The 22,667-nt window shown below is 46.3% G+C and overlaps 1 protein-coding gene across 2 annotated transcripts in view; it reads right to left on the reverse strand.

Annotated features, from left to right (window-relative positions):
- Positions 1 to 22,667, reverse strand: part of RORA (RAR related orphan receptor A) — a 718,480-nt gene that overhangs the window by 325,638 nt on the left and 370,175 nt on the right. The window contains exon 1 of one of the 2 annotated variants that reach the window (XM_045067522.1): positions 17,711 to 21,090. The exons of the other annotated variant lie outside the window; for it this stretch is intronic. Coding sequence (XP_044923457.1) covers positions 17,711 to 17,738 — 28 coding nt within the window. The 5' untranslated portion in view covers positions 17,739 to 21,090. Of the gene's footprint in view, positions 1 to 17,710; positions 21,091 to 22,667 lie in introns of those variants that run through there. 2 annotated transcript variants of the gene reach the window in all.

The following is a 22,667-nucleotide window of genomic DNA, read 5'->3' on the forward strand; positions in this document are numbered from 1 at the left end:
GATTTATCTTCCAGGGAAGACGCCTTGAATGCTTTCGGGCTCTTTGATCACTGCTGGTGGTGTGTGCTCCACTTCCAGCCAGCTCCCCCCTGCCTGGCCCCTTTCCCTTGCCCTGCTCCATGCTGCCTGCCTGTCCCTTTCCGGTTGACTCTTGCTTTGCTCCTCTGCTCAGCATGGTGCTCTCCGCCTCCTTAGGTGTTTGGATCAGAGGCTCCTGGCCTCTGTGTTCCATGCTGGGCTCACGCCATGAGCTGCCCATGTCTTAGCGCTCGTGGTTCTCGAAGCCTTCAGGCCTCTAGAAAACAGGGCTCATGTTAAAAGAGCCCCCCTCTTCCTGAAATAATCACTCCGCCTTTGCATTCCCCAAAGGTTTGGGACACACTTCTCTGGTTCACGTCCTATTCTAAGTATTTCTAGCCACCTTGCTGCCCTGCCGAGGCTGTAGGCTCTACGAGGCCAAGGACTATGTCTCACTGATCCTTTCGCCTCTAGCAACTAGTGTGGGGCCTCACAATACCGTTAACAAAGCCCTGACTGAGTGCTTACTGTTTGCCAGGCACTTGGCGAGGTGTTTTCAGGCAATGTGCCACTTAACCCCGCAACATCCCTACACAATCGACCCAGTTACTGATCTTGTGCAAATAAATGGGATTTGTGAGGCTGGAGTGTGTCGGTAATTGGACACATGTCATACAGCTAATACCCCATCAGTTTAGGATCGGAATCTGAACCCATCTGACTCCTGAGCCCCCAGTTAAGAGCTCATTCAAAGTTTGCTGAATAAATAAAGGCAACATGAACAAATGAAGAATTGGAAATATCCACAGAAGCACTGCATTTGGGAGTTGAAAGGGACCTAGAGACAAGTTTAGTCCAAACCCTAATTTAATTACTGGAGAAACTAGGGGTTAGAGCAGTGAAACAAAGCGTCTGAGGTAAAACAGTGTGTGTGCTTGGAGGAGATGGCTGGGTCACAATACGGATGTGTCACCCACTATCTCTGTGGGTCGGGGCTAGCCACTCAGCCCCTTTGTTCCTCAGTTTCTTAATCTATAAAGTAGGAATGATAATAGAATTTACCTCGTTTTTAAAATAAGGATGCAAGAAGATAATACACGTTTATCAGGCATGTAAATACACACACACACACACACACACACACTCGTTGAATGTTAGCTGTTGTCATTTTTGGTAGAATCATAGCACCTGGGGATGACAAAGTCTTAGAAGTCACGAGTCCAACTCTTATTTTACAAAGGAGGAAACTGTTCAGTTTCACATTTATTTCCACAACTAGAATTGGATCATTTTAAAGAAGCATGGTGACCTCTTAGTTCAATGCCCTGATTTTGTAAATGACAGAGCTATAGCGCAATGAGTCAGAGTCCTTGCCAAAATCTCTACCTCATGACAGCCCAGTTGGGAGTAAACCTGGGTCCCCTGATTCCAGCTACACCACTATGGGCCCGCTAGCCAGCCCCTTCCCCACCACCCTCCTGCCCCAGGCTTCCCAGCTGAGGAACAGAGTCCAACTGGCTATCGCTTGGGTTTATTAGAAACACTCCATGTTGGAGATCAAATTCACGGCGAGCAAGCCCATCAAGATCCAGTTCTTTCATATGACAGGTGGGTAGAATTACAGCATCACGTTGCAACTGGGGATTTGTGAGATCAGCACTGGAAGAAAGTAGAATTCCTCACCACTAGGCTGACTGGTAGGTGAGTGAATCAGCATTTGTGTTGCAAACCACCCTGGAATATATGCACTAGCCAGTGCTCAGCCAACAAGAGCCCCCCCATGCCGGGCCCGAGCCTCAGTGTTCTTTATCCCCCATTTTTGCATTAGGTACCCCTGAAAATGCTGATGTCCAGGCACCAGCCCAGACCAACTATGAAAGACTCTCCTGGGCATTCAGTACTTTTTAAGGCCTCCAGGTGATTCAAAGGTATGCTGAGCTGACCCATAAGGCAAGCAAAATATCCTCCACCCATAATAACCTAGAGCAGTTGTTCTCAGAGTGTGTTCCCCAAACCAGCAGCATCAACTGGGAACTTGTTATCCAAATTCTACATCAGGTACCCTCTATCTTTTTTTTCTCATAGCACTCTATTGGTACTTCTCTTAACACTCAGCAAGATTGAAATTATGCATTTATTCATATAGTGTCCTTTGCCTACCCTAATCTCCAACTAGGGTAGGCTTCATGAATAGAACTGCTAACCAGGTCTGTTGTGTTATTCAGAGCACCTGGCACATGTGGTAGACTCAATAAATATAGATCAAATGAAGGAATGAATGATGGTTAGGTATGTATTGCATTTCTCATTTTTTTAAATTCACTGCTAAAACCTTACAGAGACAGAACTTAAATGTACGTAATACACACTTTACCTCCCCTAGAAATAAGAGAGTTTAACTCAATGTAACAGGTAAGCAGGAATTTTTAGACAATTACCAGGTAAAGGAAAAGACAACAAAAAACAAACAGTTACTGACAAGAAAAAAAAATCCATGTAATAGCTTTGGCTAAAACCCTAGCTTTGCCTAAAATACTGCTGCTTCTTTAGGTCGGATCTCTGAATATTTATTAAATGTAGCTAGGGGTGTCTCGTATATTAATAAACACTTTGTGAGAAATAACGAATTTGAAGACATGGTTCATGGCCTTAAGTTGTGAAGACAGAGCTTACTGATGTGGCATAATGAGAAGGATGAGAGAAACCAGTAAGTAGTGAAGAGTTATTTCCAACATGGAGGTCTGTTGAATGTGTGCAGATATGTGTGCTGGTCAGACCAGTTGTCCTAATTTAGGTTCAGGGGAGATCCAAGGAAAAGATCCAGAGAGAGAACACATGATATGTTGGCATAATCAGTAGAGCCTTTGTGGAAGAGGAAAAGGTCTGGGACTGAGAAATGTTCTTGACTCAACCAGGCTTTCGGAAGTTAATAGAGTCAACATTTCTTCCTAGATTTCTGTGGGGAACAGGCCTAATCTGTGAAGTCAAGACAAACTCTGTCCTTGGATGTGATTTGGGAGTTCACATGAAGAGAAGCAACGTGAGCTTTAAATATAGTTTTGCTGACAGGCCCACTAGCTCTTTTCATAGATATCTTCCCTTGTAAACAGAATCCTAAAGTGCCAGAAATGGGTGTTAACATTTAATAGTAAAATCCATGTCCCAAAGCTTAGTGTGCTAGTGACCAGAAATCGTAGTGATTAAGCCAGACTGGCTGGATTCAAATCTCAGCTTCTTCCACTGAAGAGTTGTATGACCTTGGACAAATTAAATAGCCTCCCCTTGCTTCAGTTTTTCCATCTGTAAAATGGGGCTAAATAATAAATCTTTGCTAGTATGATTGTTTTCATGAAGATAAAGGTAATTCACATAAAGTTTCAGAACAGTGCCCGACACATAAGAAATGTTACAAAAGAGTGCACAATCATTATTTAGAAACCAAACCCAATCTCAGAACTATGTAATCCATTGTTAAGATCTATTTGTTTATCCAAAAGTCCACCCAAAACGAACCGTGACCCTGCTAAGGAACAGGACAGCAGATGGCAAAGGAAAGAATAATCCAATTCTTATGAAAAAGATAACCAGGGTGACTTCAGTGGTGGACTATAAAACATCATAAATAAAGAGAGTACAAGCAGATGAAAGCAGGACTGCGTAGCCTGGAATTTCTAGAGTTGTTTAGTGCTGATACTTCAGTGATTAGAGCATTGTTATAAGGAAGAAGGGGTTACAGAGTTAATCCTAATTGGAATCAGTCGCCTTCCCTCCCGTGCTGTGGTAACAGGGATATTTGGCAGACTTCCAAATTTCTGCGCCACTGTTAACAAGTAGAACAGGAAGAAAGCATAGTGGGGTACTTGCCACAATCCCTCGGTGCTCCTAGCAAATGGTTAGGTGCTTCTGTATCGTCACCATACATACACATAGACAGCATTCATGCAATTATTGTATTGAAAAGTCAGGTTTGATGCAGCGGTAAAATGTAGCTGTTCCGTAGAAGTCACTGTGACATTAATAACTATGTTCACTATTCATTAGAGACCCGAATTTGAACTATGGCAAAGCTATCTCAGAGTCTCATTCAGGAGGTTTGTTTGAATCACTGAAGTTCCACAGGGGGTTTGATTCAAGGTGGCCTCATTTATACGTCTCAAGGCTAAGTACTGGGGGCATTACGGCGAAATCCTAGCATAATACACAGTCAGCTCTGAGTAGGCCCATTTCCCCATCTTACATCTCCATTCCTGAAGTGGCGTGCTGCTGCTCTCCCTCTGGGACAAAGCGTGGTGGGGACAAAGAGCGGCCCACTGCACGCAGGAGCTTGAGTTTCCCAGAATTTCCTCTTCTATAAAAATATGGGAATTGGATCAGCTAATTTCCTAAAAGCTTTTCACCCATAAAATTTGAATCTAAGATGACCTTTGATATACATAATTTAGATATAACTTACATGATTCTTGAGCAGAACAAATAGCTGCCACATAGGATAACATGAGGAGCCTCCTGCCAAAAAATATTTTCCCTTCCCCCTATCACAGTTCCTGACATTTGACCATTATAAATAGATTCTTTTGGACTTCAAAAGCTTTGAAATTCTTAAGAGTCTTTTATTAAAAGGCAGGTAACCCTAAAAGCAATATGAACCTTTACTGGTTCTCACTTTACAGGGTGAGTTGGTCAGACTGCTTTCCAAACATGACGAAGAGAAAGGTCCCAGGAAAAGGGAACATTGGACGGGATGGGGCAAATCCCACTCTACCCAAGCGTGGGCATTATGTCTCATTCACAGATTTAGGGCTGTGTGTTTCTATATAGATATTGGCACATGCTTGGAAGCTTTCAAATGTTTTGTTCTGTTTTTTAATTTTTTGAAATTTCGTCTTTAAAAAACGATTTATTTATTTATTTTAGAGAGAGTGTGTGTGTAAGAGAGAGCACAGGAGGGAGGAGCACAGGAAGAAGGAGAGAGTGAATCTCAAGCAGACTCCCTGCTGAGTGCAGAGCCCCATGCAGGGCTCCATCTCATGACCCTGAGACCAGGACCTGATCCGAAATCAAGAGGCAGACACTTAACCTACTGAGCCATCCAGCTGCCCGCCCCTGTTTTTGCTTTTTTGGAAGGAAGGAACGAACGAAAGAACGAACGAATGAACGACAGACCTATGAATGCCCAAACACAAAAATACTCCTGAGAGTACCTCCTGCATCCGACCTGGTCAATATGTACACAGGGACATCTTTTCAACGTGGGTCTCAGGTGCTAAATGCAGCCCCCGCTCTTTAGGGGCAATTTCCAGCCTCGCTGCTGACTTCCCTCAGCTCTGAGAGGGCGCTGGTCTGTCACTGAGGACTATTCAGGGACTCAGGCAGACCAGCTGCTGCTATGCTGAGCCCTGCACCAGTTCTAGGCGCTACACTTTTTTTAAGCACTTGATTTAAATGAAGAAAGAAATTGGCTTATATTTTTAGCAGCTCCTGCTACTAAAACTCATTTGACAAAAGTGCCAAAGGGACAGTTAAGTCTGAGTATGATTTTTTTTTTTTTCCCATGGAGGAGGAGGAGGGTATAATTTATCTGAAAATGACTGGTACTTTCCTGGCCTGGGGACATTATTCTACCTGCTCTCTTTTTTTTAAAGACATACACTTTTTTTCTTCCCATCAGATTTCAAACTTAAGATATTTATTATCTTTCGCTTTAGTTCCCAAGTCCTCACGCTATTACAGAAAGGAAAAGGTGTGCATTCTCAGTTCAGAAACTCCCCAACCTTCAATTACATTTCAGAATTAGAGGCATCTAATTGGGTAGACCAACACCCCCCACCCTTCCCCTGCCTGTGATACAGATAACATGTCAAACACCTTGGAGGAGTATAACATTAAGCCTAATTGGAAAACAATACTAATGCCATGTTTACCCAAATTGGGTACGAGACTCAGAGTATAAGATTTTAGATGCCCCAAATCCCCTCTTCACAAATGTTTCTACTACTGACTTGCCTTAATATCTATGTGAGATCCCCTCTACTAGAGCTATGGAGAGAAATACTGGAATGAAAAAAAAATTTTTTTTTCTTTTCTGAGAGTTAAGGCACAGGTCTATCAGAATCCTCTGCTCAAATACATATTATTTAAGAAAGTAACACCTTGACATGACTGACTTCAAAAGATGAGTGAGCTTGTAGATATGGAGCCTTGAGAGAATGGCAGATTCGAGGGATTGAGGGCTGGGGAGAAAATGTCTGGTGGATATAAAATCCGAAAAGAACTCGTTTGTTCATTTGCTATTTGGAAGCTTTTCCCCAGAAATGCAAATTATAAAGGGTGGTTATGTTCCCAGAGGACGGTCTAAAAAAGTATGCTTTAACCATAATGTACTTGAAGTGTAATCCTTAGGATATCCCCAAACCACCCTTCGCGGCAAGCTTTCCACAGGAACGCGTGTTCAGGAACCAGCTTGAGGGCCAGTATCCTTCTTCCCGCTGCAGTGCTATGGGGATGTGGATCTGCCTCCGGGGAAAGATGGGGGTCTTTAAAGGAATGGGGTGTGGGAAGGAGCTGCCTGTGCTGGTCCCTGAGAAGGGGCCCGTTGCATCTGCGGTGTCTGCGCTCCAAGACCCGGGGGGCTCCTGTCTGGTCCTTATTCTCTGTGCTTCCAGGAAGGATTCAGGACCATTATAAAAGCGTATTCTAGCTATGGTCTTACAAGCAGCCAGAGAGAGCTTGTTCTTGTTCATGTCCTAAATCTCTGCTCTAGCAGATGTATGTATTAGGTAACTCAGTGAGAACTGGATGAAGTAAGGAAGGTTCGTGTACACTTCAGAGACAATCCGGTAAGAACTATGAGGCATTTCATGGTGGAGGATCACGAGGATGGGCCATTCGGGGAGTGTCAGGGAAAGGGTGGGGGAGGCTGAAGAAGCTTCCCGAAGAAGGTCTGAAGGAGAAGGGAGTGGAGTTGAAGAAGCAGTGGCAAGCGTCAGGAGCAGGGAGCTCTGCTCCCAAGAGATTCACCTCCCCCACCCTCTCAGACTTGTCTTGGACCTGAGCCTGGAGCAGGAAGGGCAGGAGGGGCGGGCAGGTGAGGAAGGTGGTCTTGCCAACCCCACCATCAGTTCCCGGTAAAGGAAGGCTTGGGACGGGGCCCAGAGGGCATCGAGAGGTCCCCGGAAGGAAAGAGGGTGTGAGAGGAGGACAAAGGAAGGGAAGACAGAGGAGACACTCTTTCATGACTGTCAAGTCTGGACTCAGTCACTGCAGTGGTCTACTCAATTCTGGGCACCTCCAGGCAGCTACTGACTGAGGCACACTGAATGCAGGGTGGTCACAGCCTCTGCAGGCCCTGTGTGGGGGGAAAGGATACACCCCCCCTTCAACCCTGGCCCAGATCCACGGGGATGTAGGACCCTCGAAGAGAAAGCTCCAGGGAGGCACTGGGGAGAAACGACCCAGGGTATTTCTTAGAAAGAAAGTAATAAAAGCCAGGTCCTGGCTAATGGCTTCTCCAAGGACTACCACTTTGCATTTTCCTTCCCTCTCTTCTTCCAGATTCCCATTGATTTTGAGTCTCTCTCATGTTCAGACAACGTCTCGCCACCAGTAGTTCTGCTAGTCTCTCTCAAACCTGCATAAAGGTGCAGAATTCATTTGCATTCATTATGGTCTCAGGGCAGCTCATTTACTTTCATCTTGCAATATCCAAAGAGTTACTCATTTACTTAGATCACTTAAGGATTTCCAGGAGTCCTGCAAAAAAGACATTAGGAGTCCTCCTCCCCACAGACTTAAGCCCCAGTAGGGGGTGGTGGTGTGTCCCAGAGAGTGAGGGAGACTGTCAGAGCATTTAGTAAGACTCTTGAAGAGAAGAGATATGTTTTCTCAGGCCCAGCTTGGTTTGGATCTCCCCTCTGCTTACCTGGATTATTGCCAATCTGGAGACAGGCTACGCCTCGGGGAGTTTTCCGGCAGGAAGTGTTAGTCTCCTTTGGCATTTCTTTATACCTTAGGGCAACTGGAATTCAGGCAGTTCTGCGGCATGGACCTGTTAAACTCTCTCACTAAAGTGGAAGACCTCTGTCCTCAGTTACTGCATCAGTGATGTGGGTGTTGGTGAACAGAGGACCTTTTCTATCTCCCGCAGGGTACAATTTGGCCCCCAAATTGTGGTCTGTTCATGCCTCTAGCTTGGGTTCTTGTCCCATAGGAACACTGCATTAACTAGGGAGAAATTCTGCACATCTGGAGGCCTCCAACTCTGACTCTTACCATTGTCATCCATTCCCAAATCAGTACAACACATGGAAAGAGCTTGTCAGTTCTTCCATTTGCCTTTGTCATTTTATGAAGCAATCAACCCAAAGGGTAGGGCCCAGACACTTGATATTCCCATAAGGAAATGAGAGAAATCTCCCAGTGCGCCAGAAACCCCCGAAGGAAAGGTCAGCACTGGTGACCAACTCTTGCTTCTGTTCATCCACCGACAGATCCATGTATTAATTCCTTCAGTAAACACATATGCTATTCACAACTTTGTAAGACAATTAACATATTGCCTTACTAAGGTATCTTGACGGTACTGCAGACTTCTTAAGGTGGGGACTTCTAAACTTTAGCCAATTTAGCACTGTGCCTGGAACAAATGTATCAACAATGAACAAACACAAAAATGTGAAGCCATCCCCCTGAGCACCATTTTCATCTATGTTCTTTTAACGATAAATAACTTTCTATAATTATAAATGTATGAGGTATTTGCATTAAAATAGAGGGAAGAGGTTTTTTGTTTTGTTTTTTTTTTTTTTTTAAACAAACAATTCTTCCCTCTATTTTAATAGTGGAAAAGTTACATGATTTTAAAGATAATACCAATTTCCATAATCTCACCAACACTGTGAGCATTCTGGAGAATTTCCTTCTAGTCTTTTTTCTATATATACAAATTTACGAAGTTGGAAGCATGCCATGTACGTAGTATGAGATCTTGATTCTTCTCCATTAACATACTATCATGAGTGCTTTACCATGCCATTAAACATTCTTTGAAAATGTTATACTTAATGGCTGCATAATATTACATTATAGCTCTTCAATTCTTAACTAATGCAGATTTATTGTCCTTAATAACTCCCTGAATCACTGCACGATCAAAACTGTTCTCAGGCTTCTGTAACCATCACAGTGGCTGAGGCTGACTGCAAACCTTTACAAAATGACAAATAAATACTTCCAGGCAAGTAAAGCTGTTGCAAGTATGGCTGGATCTCGTTTCAGCTTTTCCCTCCTCAGAGTTACTAATTCATACAAGCATGCTAATGCCTTTGGAATGTTTATTCTCTTCAAGTTGGAAGCTCCAGGGTACACAAGAAAACAGGCATTCGAGTGTGATGAGAACCACATGGCAGAAGTCTAGTCGATTCACGAAACCCTGGAGATTTACTTGGGCATGAGGGACCACGCCTCAATTTAGGAAGAGAGATCTATTAATTCCCTACACTAAAGTGATTTAACAACAACAACAACAACAAAAGGTGAACTTAGGCTATCAAGAAGAGAAAAAATAATTCAAAGTTGACACATGGTCACATGCCTGTATCATCAGTGTGGAGATTGGGAATATCCATGAAGCTCCGATGACAAAGGAGGTGATGAAGGGTCTTTACCAGACTGGGAAATGTTCAATAAGTGGTGTCCTGGGCTCTCTTCTATCGAACAACTGGTTTCCAAACATTGCCATATCCTCTCTCCCTCCTTGGGTTCCTTCCTACTGCAATCCAGTCTTCTTTTCCTTGAATGAAGCTGGAGCGTTTGATAAGGTGAATGTGAAACTCTAATTAGGAGGGTTTTGTATGGAAAACTCAGTCCAGCACAGCCAGAACAAGGCTGGATAGCACAGGTATCAGGGCAGAACTGACTACCCTCACCACCCAGTGGCTACACCTGTGTACACCAGCTCCCCACCTACCCCCCGCCATGACACATCAGCTTGATGGTTGATATTATCTCCTAACAGTGTGACTCATACAGCAGATCTTTTTTCCAAAAGCCAGTCTGGGGTGCTAACTAGCAACTCAAATGGTTAGTCTTCCCCAGAAGACTGGGTTGAGGCAAGTTCTTAATTTCCTACAATTGAGTCTAGAAGCCCACAGTTACAGCCACCCAGAATAAAGATTAATTTTTTTCCTAGCCTCACTTGCAGCCAGGTACAATCATGTGACTAAGTTCTAGCAAATGGGATGCAACTACAAGTGAAGCATACGACTTTCAGGTGGGGTCCTAGAACTAGCGTGACTACCACCCCCACCCCTTGTTTGTCAGGGACTTTCCTGATCTGAGCATTGAAAGTCTCATGCCCTGGAAAATCCCCTACTTCGGGGCAAAAGTGGGATGTTGGGTGACTGTCTCTCTCCCACCCCTCTCTTCAGCGTATTTCCTGGAATATGGACACATTGGTGAGCCATCTTGGGCATGCAGGTGAAGGGAAAGCCCAGGAATGGCAGAGGAAGCCTAGGTCCCCCAGCTTCCCGCAGCACAAGCTGCCTCATCTACTCAGACTTTTACGTGAAAGATAAATCAGCTTCTGTCCTGTCAAAGGTCTCTTCTTTCTCTCCAGCAAACCTAATGCATCGGGCCCTATCTCTTTTATTACCATGACTTTTTTGGCTACCGTGATTTTTGTCCATTTCTGGAATCCGGCAGCATTTATCTTGACCATGCATTTAATATTTAATCACAGACTCTTTACACAGTCATTTAACTTATCACATGTTTAAGTCTCATCCCTGGGAAGAGTCTAAGATCTGGGGAGGCTGTGTGGTTGATGGAATGTGGCTCAGGGTTTAGCAGGTTTGGGGTTGAGTCTGAATTTCAGCATTTGCTGCTCTCCTGGTCTTGAGTGACAGCTCCATCACTCATAAGGTGGCAGTGATTATAATCCCTCCTCAGCCTTCTGCCCTGTGCTGTTGTGAGATTACATATTATGGGGCTACCTCATCAGCCATTGAGTGCCGTAACCATGTTAACAGTTCTTGAGAACTGGTCCTCTCTCTGATGTTCACCTGCTATCTTTAGCAGGCTTACTACCGTACCAGGGATGCAGTGAATGACAGGTCCGTGAATCTTTGTAGAATAAATAAAGGAGAGAAAGAATAAGCATTTTGAAATCGTCAAGAAGAAGGCTCTGCCTGGACATCTACTCCTTCAGATATGAGAAAAGTACAAATGAGTTCATTGTAAGTGATAACAAATGAGGTCTCAGACCCAGGTTTTCATTCATGAGTGACTTTTCAGAGCCACATTACCAGTTAATTTGTGGCAATAAAATCTAAGTCAACAATGCTGGAGACACAAAGTAGTTTCTACGAACAGTGGCATCGCCCTTCTCAGCCTCAACACTGTGTGTTCTGTGCCTCAACACAAACACGAGGAAAAATTTTAAAAAGGCTCCAGATACATCTTATGTCAGGAAAGAAATGGCTTCTACGCAGCTAGTTGCTAAGAGAGTTGCTGTTTTCAGGTGTTCTATAGCTTAGCAGATTACCAAGGTGATGACATTACTTTTAGGACTACCCGTTAATGGAAGGATAAATATGAGTAATTCAAGGAGGCCACTTAAGCAAACACCAACTGAAGGATAAAAATCGCCATGAAGCCCATGGGGGAAGAACAGAGATGCGGCTTTACCCTACAGCTCCAACAATGCGCCTGATCTGATCACACATGTTGTGAGAGCTACTGTGCCTTTGCTGAGAGCAAGCCATTTTGTTCCCACCAAAGAGTAGCAGAACGTCTGCTCAACAAGGCTAGGAGCTACCCCATGCAGCAAGGTCCCCTTCTTGTTCCCCTTTCCCCTTGCACCTCACCATGGTGTGTTTTTCCTCAGGACCCTTATCTTTGCAGGATAGTTTCCCTCCCTCCAAAGAGCTATCCTCATATTCAGGATAGGAGCCACCAAACTCAGTACCACTGAGCTACAAAGGACTGAATAGTTATTTTTCATAGAGAGACACAGAATTTCAAAGGGGTGGCAGGCCTTAAACTGAGGAAGCAGACTTGTCATTGTAGACTTCAAGTGTGTCTACGTGGCCAGGGTTGTGAGGCAAGGTAGTTTGTGAGGGAGAGGGGGACCCCACTATCTTCAGAAGAACATTATTTGGCTGCTGTCTTGTTGCCTTTCCACAAAGTGGGACCAGAACACTGCACACAAATTGCTCTGATCAAATCAAGGGGCCCTAAAGGAGATCAAGCTTGGCTTAAAAGCTCTTGGGCTATGAGTTAATAAGAATTTTAATAAAAATGGAAAGTATAGCCCTGGGCCATGGTACAATATCTCGCTGGGTTGCTGGTGTTCTATCAGTCAATCATATAATCTTTCTGACATTCGTAAAATGGAAAGGGTAAGCAAAAACTGTGCGGGCCAAAGAAGGTTTCAAAAACGTAACCTACAGAAAGACCATCAGCTCTCTGAATGACCCTCCAGGCACCCGAGACATACCAGAACATGAAGTCTTTCCCACGAGATAAGACACCAATAAAAACAAACTATGCCGGACACGCTTCACATAACAAAACAATTTCCATACCCAATTGTTATGACAACCTGTAGAAGACTATCTGTGATTACCATCCCCCAACCCTGACAGATAAAGAGCCTGAGGGTCAGAGAGGTGGTGATGGGGGCACTTAATCCCATGTATTCTCTTACCTCCTTCCACAAATTTCTCAGTAGCTTCCTTACACTTTAAACTCAAACTATCTGTTTAATCACCATAACACTCTGGCTCAGTTTACTATCCTCAGATACAACCTAGAAGATGGCCAGTCTGCGTCATTTGACTGACCTCCAAAGGTAAGAAAAAAATCATTGATCCTTTTTCACCTCCAAAAATTGGCACTGAAATAAAAACTTGCTCTCAGTTTAAAAGTAAACACCTTCCCTGCTGCTTATCTTTTTTTGTTTAAAGGTCTGTGAAGTTCTGTGGTATTCAAGGCACAGGTCAATACCTAGGGTGTTGCTCAATCCCTTATGTACTCCACTACACCGACCACTTTCAATATGTTCACTTAGTATTTCTCATGGTTGAATGCTGGTCGTAACAGTGAGTAGGTAAGATTGGTTTAAAATGTTTTTAAAAAAATAAATGCCAGTCTGTTAAAGATACAGTTGAGATGATATGATGCTTATTTAAGCCAGAACTTGTTGGTATGAATGCCAACCTATGTGAAAGGCACATTCCTGTAGAGAACTACCAGGTGGCTTGAAACGCCACTTAAAAGTTTGTGCTGGCCCATTTTGCTTTATGTGCTGACCAAGAGGAGAGACAAAACAGAGAAACTTCATTCTTGCTCTTGGTTTTTCACACACTGATAATGACATGATGAGGAGACTTGAAGGTTACACTGGCTGGCCTTGAACCTCCCTGACCATTCTTTCATCATCTTTGTTGCAGGTCCCCTAGGCCTGCTTGCCCCTGATGACAGTCCCACAGGTTTCTTTCACCAGCAGGCTGGTAGGCCTGAGCTCCATGGGCAATCAGGAACCCCTAGTGTCATTCTCCCCTCCCAGTTTTAGGCTCACTCTTCTTTGGCTCCCTGAACATTTCCACCCCCATGTCCAGTGGGGACTCCAGATGTAGCATATTCAGAATCAAATTCAAGGCCTTCTTGCCTTATGTACTGCCTCCTGGGTTCTCCATTTAGTGGAAACACCCTGTCCAAACCCACCATGAGGCTATCCTAGCTCATGTTCATCAGTCACTGAGTCCTCAAGGCTTTATCTCCTAAATACTCTCCAGTGACTCCCTCCTCTGCCCTTCCAGCCCCATTGTCCTAGGCCATGGCCTCCATGTCATTCACCTGGTCTACACCTCAAAACCCGGCATGCACTGCAGCCAGTGATGCTTCTAAAAGGTAAATCCCACCAGGACCTTCCCTATTGAAGAAATCCTTCAATGGCTCCCTGTGCTCATGATCAAGTACAAAATCCTTACCTTGACTTTTTCAGGCCCTATATAAGCTTGTCTTTGCTCCTTACCCAGGCTCTCCGAATGGGCAATTAATGGCCAAAATATGGCAGATCTGAGGCAGATCCTGGGCCAGAGTCCAGCAATCTTACCTTTCCAGCTTGAATTAGTGTCAGAAAAACCTTATCTTTCTTGTTCTTTTTCTATCCTGTATCTCCTATATGTTGGTCAATGGATGGAAATAGGAAAATAAGTGACTAGGGAAAAAAAAATGAAGCCTGTCAGGTTGCGGTGATTCCAGATGTGGGATGAAGCTTGGCTAACACAAGCTCCTCTCCAGGTGGGGCTCCATTAATTACACGATGGTGGGGACGCACGTATATCAATCAATGGGCACTGTACCCTGCCAATCCCATCCCTTCTTGCACATGTCAACACAGGCTTGGTAGCAGGTACTACAAGTTTAACATGTGGAAAACAAAACAAGAAGATGGTGACCTCATTCCCTGCCTTCCATGGGGAGACTGGAGTATAGAGGTGTACCCACTCCTAAGTCCTACCTCATGCTGGCCTATAACCTTGCCCTTGGCTTCTGTGTTGATCACAGAGTTATGAACTTCTCTCAAGAGCTAACCGAGGGTACAGCCTTCATTGTATCTATGAGCTTTGAAATCACAGAGGGTCCTACCAAACAAGGTAGCATCTGATGGTTTCCTCTCATGGTGCCAAAAACTGGGATATCTGGAAACCTTTGGAAGTGACTAGCTGTTCACTTTGTACGAAGGCATTTGGCATTGTGAGGGTACATCCCAAAGGACAGGGATGTCTCCTTCATCTTTGTGTTCTTGTTCCCTAGCATAGGGGTTGGCAGAGGAAATGTCTATGAATATTCCAGAAGGGACCTTATGAACCAAAAAACCCTAGGCCATACAACTTGAGGTGGAACATAGCCGACTCTCCAAATTTTTCAAGATTTGGCTTCCCAGCTTTTCTCTAAATAGAGATTCTGTTCTTACTGCTATGTTGATCTTTGAGATCCACTCGAGCCTTCACAGATTGTGGGATGACCTGGGTTTGCTACCCTGCTGCCTCTGCGGCCGGTACACTTTCCTCTGGAACCAGAGCCGCTGTTTGAGTAATCTACCGACAACCCTAGAACACAGGCGCAATTTTCATTCCCCATCAGCTCAGGCCAGATCCCTACCTGTTGTTGTAAGCCTGCCCTGGCCTATAGGGTCCTAGACCTTTACCCTGCCTTTAACACTGAACACAGGCTGACCAGGACTGGGTCTGGGTGGGGGACTTCACCCTGGCTAGAACTGTAAAGCACCAAGCATCTGCACTATCATGAAAAAAAGCACAGCTATCAGCTGTTTCTAAACATCTAGAGGTCTGGTATAGGGAAGAGGGAACATCCTGGCAACTGCCCCACCAAGGAGAGTGGCTATCCCAGCAGAAAGGCAGCAGGTCCCAGGGCCTGGCTCACTAGTGCCCCATGTTGGCTGTGGAAACAGAGCCTCATGGTGGATGAAATCTGGCCTAAAGACTGTAGATCTAAAGCCCATCCTTCTGGAGCTTTCTTATAAAAGAGAAGCATGGGTGAAGGGAGGCGGGAACAGCAGTCTGTTCATAAATAACCCCACCCACACCAGATACAACAGCCTCCTACTTGGAGGTGTCAAAAGTGTGGCCAGGTCAAGATTTCCCTCTTAGCTTTCAGTTCCCAGAGAACGCGATTTAACCAAAACCACATTAAAAAACTCAGTGTCTTCTGGTTCTAATTCAGTTTCCCCACACAGTTTTCTTCTTTTTCTTGCAAGAGAGCACTTGGATCCCCACCTGATCATTCCTGAAAACATTCATTCAGCACATATCTATTAAGTGCTTATCCTGTCGGGCATTGTTGGCAGAGTTCATCTACCTTGAACAAACATAATGACGACAAGAGTGAGAAATCATTACATTAATGATAATAATTATTGTTAATATAGATCGACCCTTTCGGTGCCTCACTGAAAAATCTATTTGTATTTTTAATTTATCAAACCACCTTAGCAACTCTCTCGGGTGTTCAGAGAGATTAATTGACACAGAGCCACGCAGTTGATAGTAAAGCCCAAATTTGAATCTGGTCTGCCTGACTTGGGAGATGGCACATTTACCCAGCGTACGGTTCTTCAAACACCTGCAAAGTACACGTGGCAGAGGGGACCCTGGGTCTGTACAGCGCCTTCAGAGTTCCAGGGAGTACCAAGCACGGTATTCCCTGAGATTAGCACCTGTGGGAGCATAGCTCCATAGCATATGAGGAAAAGGCTGGCCCCCTCGTGCTGTAGAAAAAGCAACCCTGTCTTCTTAGAAGTTACTGGAATTACAAGAGGAAAAAAATCCCAGACAGGGATGGCCACATACATCTCTGTATCACTGGCAGTGGTTTATATGGGCATCCAGGAGGTGCACTGACATTTTTGCCACTTGCCTGATTAAGTGAGAACATCTTATAAGGTAAATAAAGAAGTATGATTCCGGGACTGGAAGAAGATGAACTCAGAGTCTGTCGTGGTTAGCAGGCTGGGGTGGGGGCAGGCAAGAGAGTCCTTGCTGCAGGGGGGACATCCAGGGGATGTGAGCAGTGACAATGGGAAGGGAGTGGCACGTGGGCAGAGCTGGCCCTGAGATGGCTCCCAGTAGGAGGAGGATAGCCTGAGTCTGCAGCAGCAATGAGAACTGCTTCCAGGGTAAACCCTGCTCGCTGGGGAAGGATGTTACCAATTGCTTCCATGATAAAGGGGTTGGGTTTCTTTTGGCAGCCCTACCGGGGGGCAGTCCCTTTGACCCTAAGAGAGTCTGCTTACTGGGGGAAGGACCAGATGCCTGTCTCTACGGCTTGTCGGCTCTGAGTGCCTTGTCCTCTCATCTAGAAGTCCTCAGCATCTGTCCTAGAGACCTCTGCAACATTCCCGGGGTGGGGGTGCTGGGTGGAGAGGGCTCGGGGGGCCTGGCTTGGGGCTGGGTAAAGACAAACTCTCCTAGGTCCTTAGGCTGGATGTTTTCCAGGGCCATCTGGCTGCAAAGCCAGGCTCTTTTGCACTTAACCAAGAAGTCTCTGAACACTGAATTCAGAGCCATGCCATCTCAAATCCTGTCGTACCTCTAAGCAGCAGTCGGGTTGACCTTGGGAAAGTTAGTGCAACCTCACGGTTCCCATTAGGAAGAAGATCATGACAGCTATATGTTTGCTAAGCTCTCTTCTTCTCCCTAAAGGGACCCTGCACGTGTCCGGTCATTGCCAGACTGGCAGAAGAGATAAGGGAAGGAGGCCTGCATTAACCAGCACACCTCTTACCTGGCCCCTCTTACTCCACATCCCAGGCACAGGTGGGTCTAGGCTCCAGTCTGTGACAAAGAGGGGATGCGTTCACTATCTCCCAAAGCCTGTGTCTGTGGCTTGCAGCCTGCCTGACAAAGCATCCTGCCTTTTTGCTCTGTGGGAACAGCCCTTGAAGCCTGACCGGCCGGAGCACAGTCGATGGTTTTTTGAAAGCTGTTACCCCAAAAAAAGCAGCATTGACTTAGGTGTAGAGATAACTATCTCTGTGCCTTCACAGCACACGGTGGGGGGTGGGGGTGGGGGTGGGGTGGCAATCATACCACCTTCTTCCTCGATAACAATACCTTACGGAAGCCAGAGAAAGTTGGCCATTGAGAATAAAAACATTCACTGCACTTACCAAGTGTTGAGTGACTCTCCGTTAGCATTTTCAAGCAGAGACCTGAAGGAAACAACTTTTTCTTGCTTTCTCCCGGTGCCACCCAGCAGCTGACCCTCTATGCGGACAGAACCCGGCCCAGAGACACCAAATATCCGGTTGTGAGAGCGGCAGTTGTGAACGCTCTCGGGGCCTCAGGCCTGGCGAGATGTCCTCACAGACCTCTTGGGTTCTGAAACCCTGAGGAATCTAGGGCTGAGTGATTCTGTGCTACTAGAGAGAGAGAAAGAGGAAGCAAAGCCACAAGCGGGATGGTGCTGTGGCAGCCGCTGCCACTGCCATCCACCGGCGGGTCACCTGGCAGTGCCTAGTGGTGACGGGTTCTCCCTCTCCCTTCCCGCTGCTCTTTCTCCCTCTCCCTCTCTCTCTTCCTCCCTCTCATCCTTTCCTGGGACTGGAGAAGGAGGCACTGGCCCTGGCTTCTTCCATGACAAAGAAAAGCAAGATTAAAAATACCATTGCTTAATACCCCACTGTTATTCTGGAAGTTAGAATAGAGGTCAAAGAACCTGGTTTTTCTTTCCCTTTGGGAGGGGTTTTTCCCTCAGAAAGGGGGTAGGCAGTAAACAACAGAATCTGAATTCCAAGGCCGAGAGTTGGGGGACTAACACCCCCTCCCCCCACCCTATTTGGTCAGTCATCCCGTCTCCACTCTCCGACACTCTGCTACTCTATTTTCTATCCCTTCTCTCCTTTGGTCACTGTTTCAGTTCATTTTTCCTTATGAAGAAAGTAGAAGCCACACACTCTGTCAGGTATAACATCTTGAATCCCCTGTGGACAAAGCAGGATACAAGCATACGGACCAACCACTGTGCCAAAAAAACACAGTTTTGGGGCCTGGGTCAACTGTTGCCACCCAGCCCCGCAGACAGAGAACAGTTTACACTTTGGTGTGGGTCGGTGCCATTTTGGGGACATCGTCTTTCATTCTCCTCTACTGCCTCCCTGCCCAGTGCCCACCCCATCCTCCTCGGCCACCTTCCTTTTCAAAGTTCTTGATTCTGCTTTTCCATTCCATTCCCTCCACTACCTCTCTGGGCCCTCCTCCACTTGGCGTGGACACCAGCGAAGCCTGCTTACCAACATTCCTTCTTTCGTCCGATGCACCCCCCAAATGGAGGACAGGTGGAGACTTCCCCCCCACACCAACTTCTTTAATGCCATTCCCTGCTGGGGCACCATCAGTGGCTGCCCACGGGCTGCAGGACAAAGTCCAAGTTCCCAGCCTTGGCAGACAGGAGCCTCTACATTCTGGCCCTAACTTACTTTTCTAGACATTAACAATACAATTTTTTTTTTTTTTTTAAGGTGCCATCTATGGGGCACTTACTACATATCAGGCAGAGCGCTGACCACTTTATCTGAGTTTTTTCTTCTAAGAGTCAGACCAATTTTTATTACTTGCCCTTCTCAGATGACGCAACGATGCCCAAGGCCTGCAGAGACAAAGTAGCGTGAGAAGCTGCTCAGTGAGGCAGGGGACCCAGCACTTGAATCCAGGTCCTTATGACCTCAAAACCGGTGCTCATGACCCCCTCTCTCTGCTGCCTGAATGGGCACCCTGTGCTGCAGCCCAGGACTGATTGCGTCCTGGGCCTCCACCTTCTGCCTCAGCCACAGGTTGCCGTGGGTCACCCCCTCTAAGCACCTGGTACAGAGGGGCCCCTCATGAGCCCTCAGTGCAGATGAGCTGAACATTCTCAGGCTTCAGAGCAGGAAACGGTGAGACTGACGTGATGTGTGGCCTAGGAGGCTCTGAGCAGCCAGGCTGTGGGAAAAGGCCACTGCCCCTGCTGGGTGAGGGCGGCGGTGGCCGAGTTTGAGCCAGTTGGAGTCATCCGAGCTGTAACTCCTCTAATTGCCTATGCCACAGCCACCTCCCTGTCACTCCACTCCTGGAACCCCATTCCCAGGGTGCCTACTCTAAACCTCCACACCCAAGGACTACTCGGGCAGGACATTGGGTTCAGACTCCCTCCGTCTCTGGCTGTTTTGCTGCTAGGAAACAGAGAAAAGGGCATCCTCACTGGGTCTCTGGGTGATTTTCCCCCCCTTATCTGAGGCCCCCAACTCCCAGAGCCCCCTAATTTATTAAGATAAAACACTTCCTGGTCAGACTCTTCCATCATAGAACACTTCTGAGTTCCCAAGAGGTAAGGCAGAATCAGAGGAGGAAGCCATGGAGGCCAGCCCCTCATTCTACAAAAGTATCTGCCAGAGCCTGGACAGAAAGTACTTGTCCAGTTCATGCGGCCTGAGCATGACAGAGCCCACGGAAGACCACATGTTCCAAGTGTCCCAGGCAGAGCTCCTTCCCTCCTCTGGCAGCACGGTATCACTGCTACCCTAACCAACAACTGTCCCTCCTACCCCGACGAGGGTCATGGGTAAGTGTCCACTGGGTTGCCAAGAGCCACATGAGATATAAAATTAATTCTTCCCATGTGCCTTTCAAGGTGTCAGCAGGAGTCAAGGACACTTGGAAGGTTCACACTCTGACCATAGCAAATCAGGTACCAGGAGGGTTAAATCACTTGTGAAAGGAAAGCCACAGGCTGAGTCAGAACCAGGGAGACTTGCAGGCACGGTCCTGTCTGGCTGGGGAAGGCCAAGGTCCTCGTTTTGGCAAGGTTCTAGAAAGTCTCCTGATTTTCCTGGGGTCTCTGGTGCACTCCTCAGGTTTAAATCTTAAGGCGGAAGATCTCAGGACACTAAGTGCTGAAAAGTGCTTAAAGCTAAAGATCCTAGGACGCTCTCCCAAGTGCTAAACATCCAGGACAACACTCAAAGTCCTGCTCTGGCTGGGTCAGCCCACTGTTCTATAGCTTCCCCCTTGGGTGACTGCTCTACTCAAGCTGCACTAAACAGAGAGCCCCTTATCTATACCTTTGTCATTTCTTCTGCTATTCCCTCTGCTGACAACATGTTTTCCCTCTTTAACTGGAAAACTTGTACTTAACTTTAAATATGGATTTTAAATGCCTGCTCCTTTTCACGACCTCCCTTGGCCCCTCCCCTCCAAGTCCCCCTCATCTGTCTTCCCTCTGAACTGCACCGCTGGGCCCTTCCTGGGTCAAACCCTAGCTATTTATTAACACGTTTTCTCTCTGTGGCTCCACTGAACATCTCTCAAGGACAGTGGCTCAGTCATAGTCACCTTTGTACCCTAAGTAGCTAGCCCAGGTCCTGGCCCAGAAAGGGAAAAACAGAAGTACCAGCTTAAATCAAACAGAAACAGGTCCGCTGAAGGAAAACTTTATACCAAATTCCCAAGTGAAAGGCCAATAAAGGTTTTCTTTTCTAAGCATATAGCCAAGGCCTCATTCTAATGGCCTCAGCTATAGAATGGCAAAGTGTCATTTTACAAGCCGCTGCCATGAGTGAGCCTCCACGCATGCCTGAGTGCACACGTGTGTGCACACACACACACAGAAGCTGGAGGGAGCTGGATGCTCTCTGTCAAGGAGCAGCAAGGAAGATAAGATCACCCTGCTGCAGAAGAAGGTAAGCCACGTGACCATGTGGGTAACCCCAGGCAAGCATGATACCCTCGGCAAGGTCTAGCTTAAATCTAACCACAGTATCTTTTCATGAAGCAGACATGAAAAGGGACGACTGAAACAATTACAAGAAGGGTGGTTTAATGCCTTCTTGCCTCGATGGTATCAAAGCGACGGACTCTGGGGCTACCTGGGGAGACCATTCTCAGAGATAAGGAGATGAACTATCTGCTCACGAGAATGAGCAGGAAGCCAGAGGAACTGGGCAACACATAACGAAACAGTTTGTGGCTAATGAGCCATCTAAGCCAAAGTGTCCCTGTGCGGCATCGGTTGTGTAAGCGAAGAAAACCGAACCCACCCTCATCTCAAAGTGAAGACTTTGTGGGTGCCAATCTGTTTGTGTGTATGTGTGCGTCTGTGTGCCCTAGCTACAAGCTATGGCTAAAGCGAAATTCACAGCTCCTCCACCTGTGGCTGAGCATGTATAAAATGAAAAGGTTGAAAAGGTGACACTTGTTTTCACGCAGCAGTCTTGAGGTCCCTTTCTGGTAACTACACCTGCTGTGTGACTGTCTTGCTCCAGGACCAGTGGTGCATCAAGGCAAAAGTAGACACCGGCATTGACTGACCAGTATATCCCAGGGAAGGATGCAGAATTCCGGCATTCTGGTGTTCTGGGCCAGCTGCGTCTGAATTCTCTGAGCCACAGACGATTGGGAGCTGTCTTCCTCTGAAGTTCTGTTTAGACCTGGGCCATGTTTTACCACAACATGGTCTCTTCCATCAGTTTTCGCCCTTGTAAGTCCCCCAAGACATTTTCCCACGATTCCTTCAGGTCCCAGGACTAGAGACTGTGGCAGCTGTGATGGGCTGCGGAGCATTCAGATTCCAAAATTTGCAGGCTCGATGGCTTGCTACTGAATTTCAGTTCTGTGTTAGTCAGTGCTCTTTGGCTTGGAGTAAGTTACTTAACCTGAATCTTGGCTTTCTCATCCATAAATTGGGAAAACCAGAACCCCTCTTTTCGTGATTTATGTAAAGTACAAAGCACACTCATGAGCACCACTGTGTGGACCTATTACTATTATTGCCACCATCCTAATCCAGTCAAACCCTCTTCATTTCCAGAAGAAGATCCCGAGGTCCAGAGAGGTCCCAAGGACATGGGTTTTAGGTGATCTAGCAGATATTGTCCCTGCAAGGTGATGACTGGTTTGAAAGTGGCTGAGTTAATGGCACAGCTCAGACCTACTGATCCTCAGGCCAGAACCTGACCCCGGAGACCACAGTAGTGCCATGGACTGTTATTAATTATTGCACAGTTACTTCTCCCACTAGGTCTCAAGCCCCTGCAAAGTAGGGATCTGGTGCTGCTGAGATCCCTCCAGGTTATAGCACTTCATAGGTATTAC

This window comes from Mustela putorius, unplaced genomic scaffold (genome assembly GCF_011764305.1).
Source record: "Mustela putorius furo isolate JIRA1106 unplaced genomic scaffold, ASM1176430v1.1 tig00003896_pilon_pilon_pilon, whole genome shotgun sequence".
Lineage (NCBI taxonomy): Eukaryota > Metazoa > Chordata > Mammalia > Carnivora > Mustelidae > Mustela > Mustela putorius.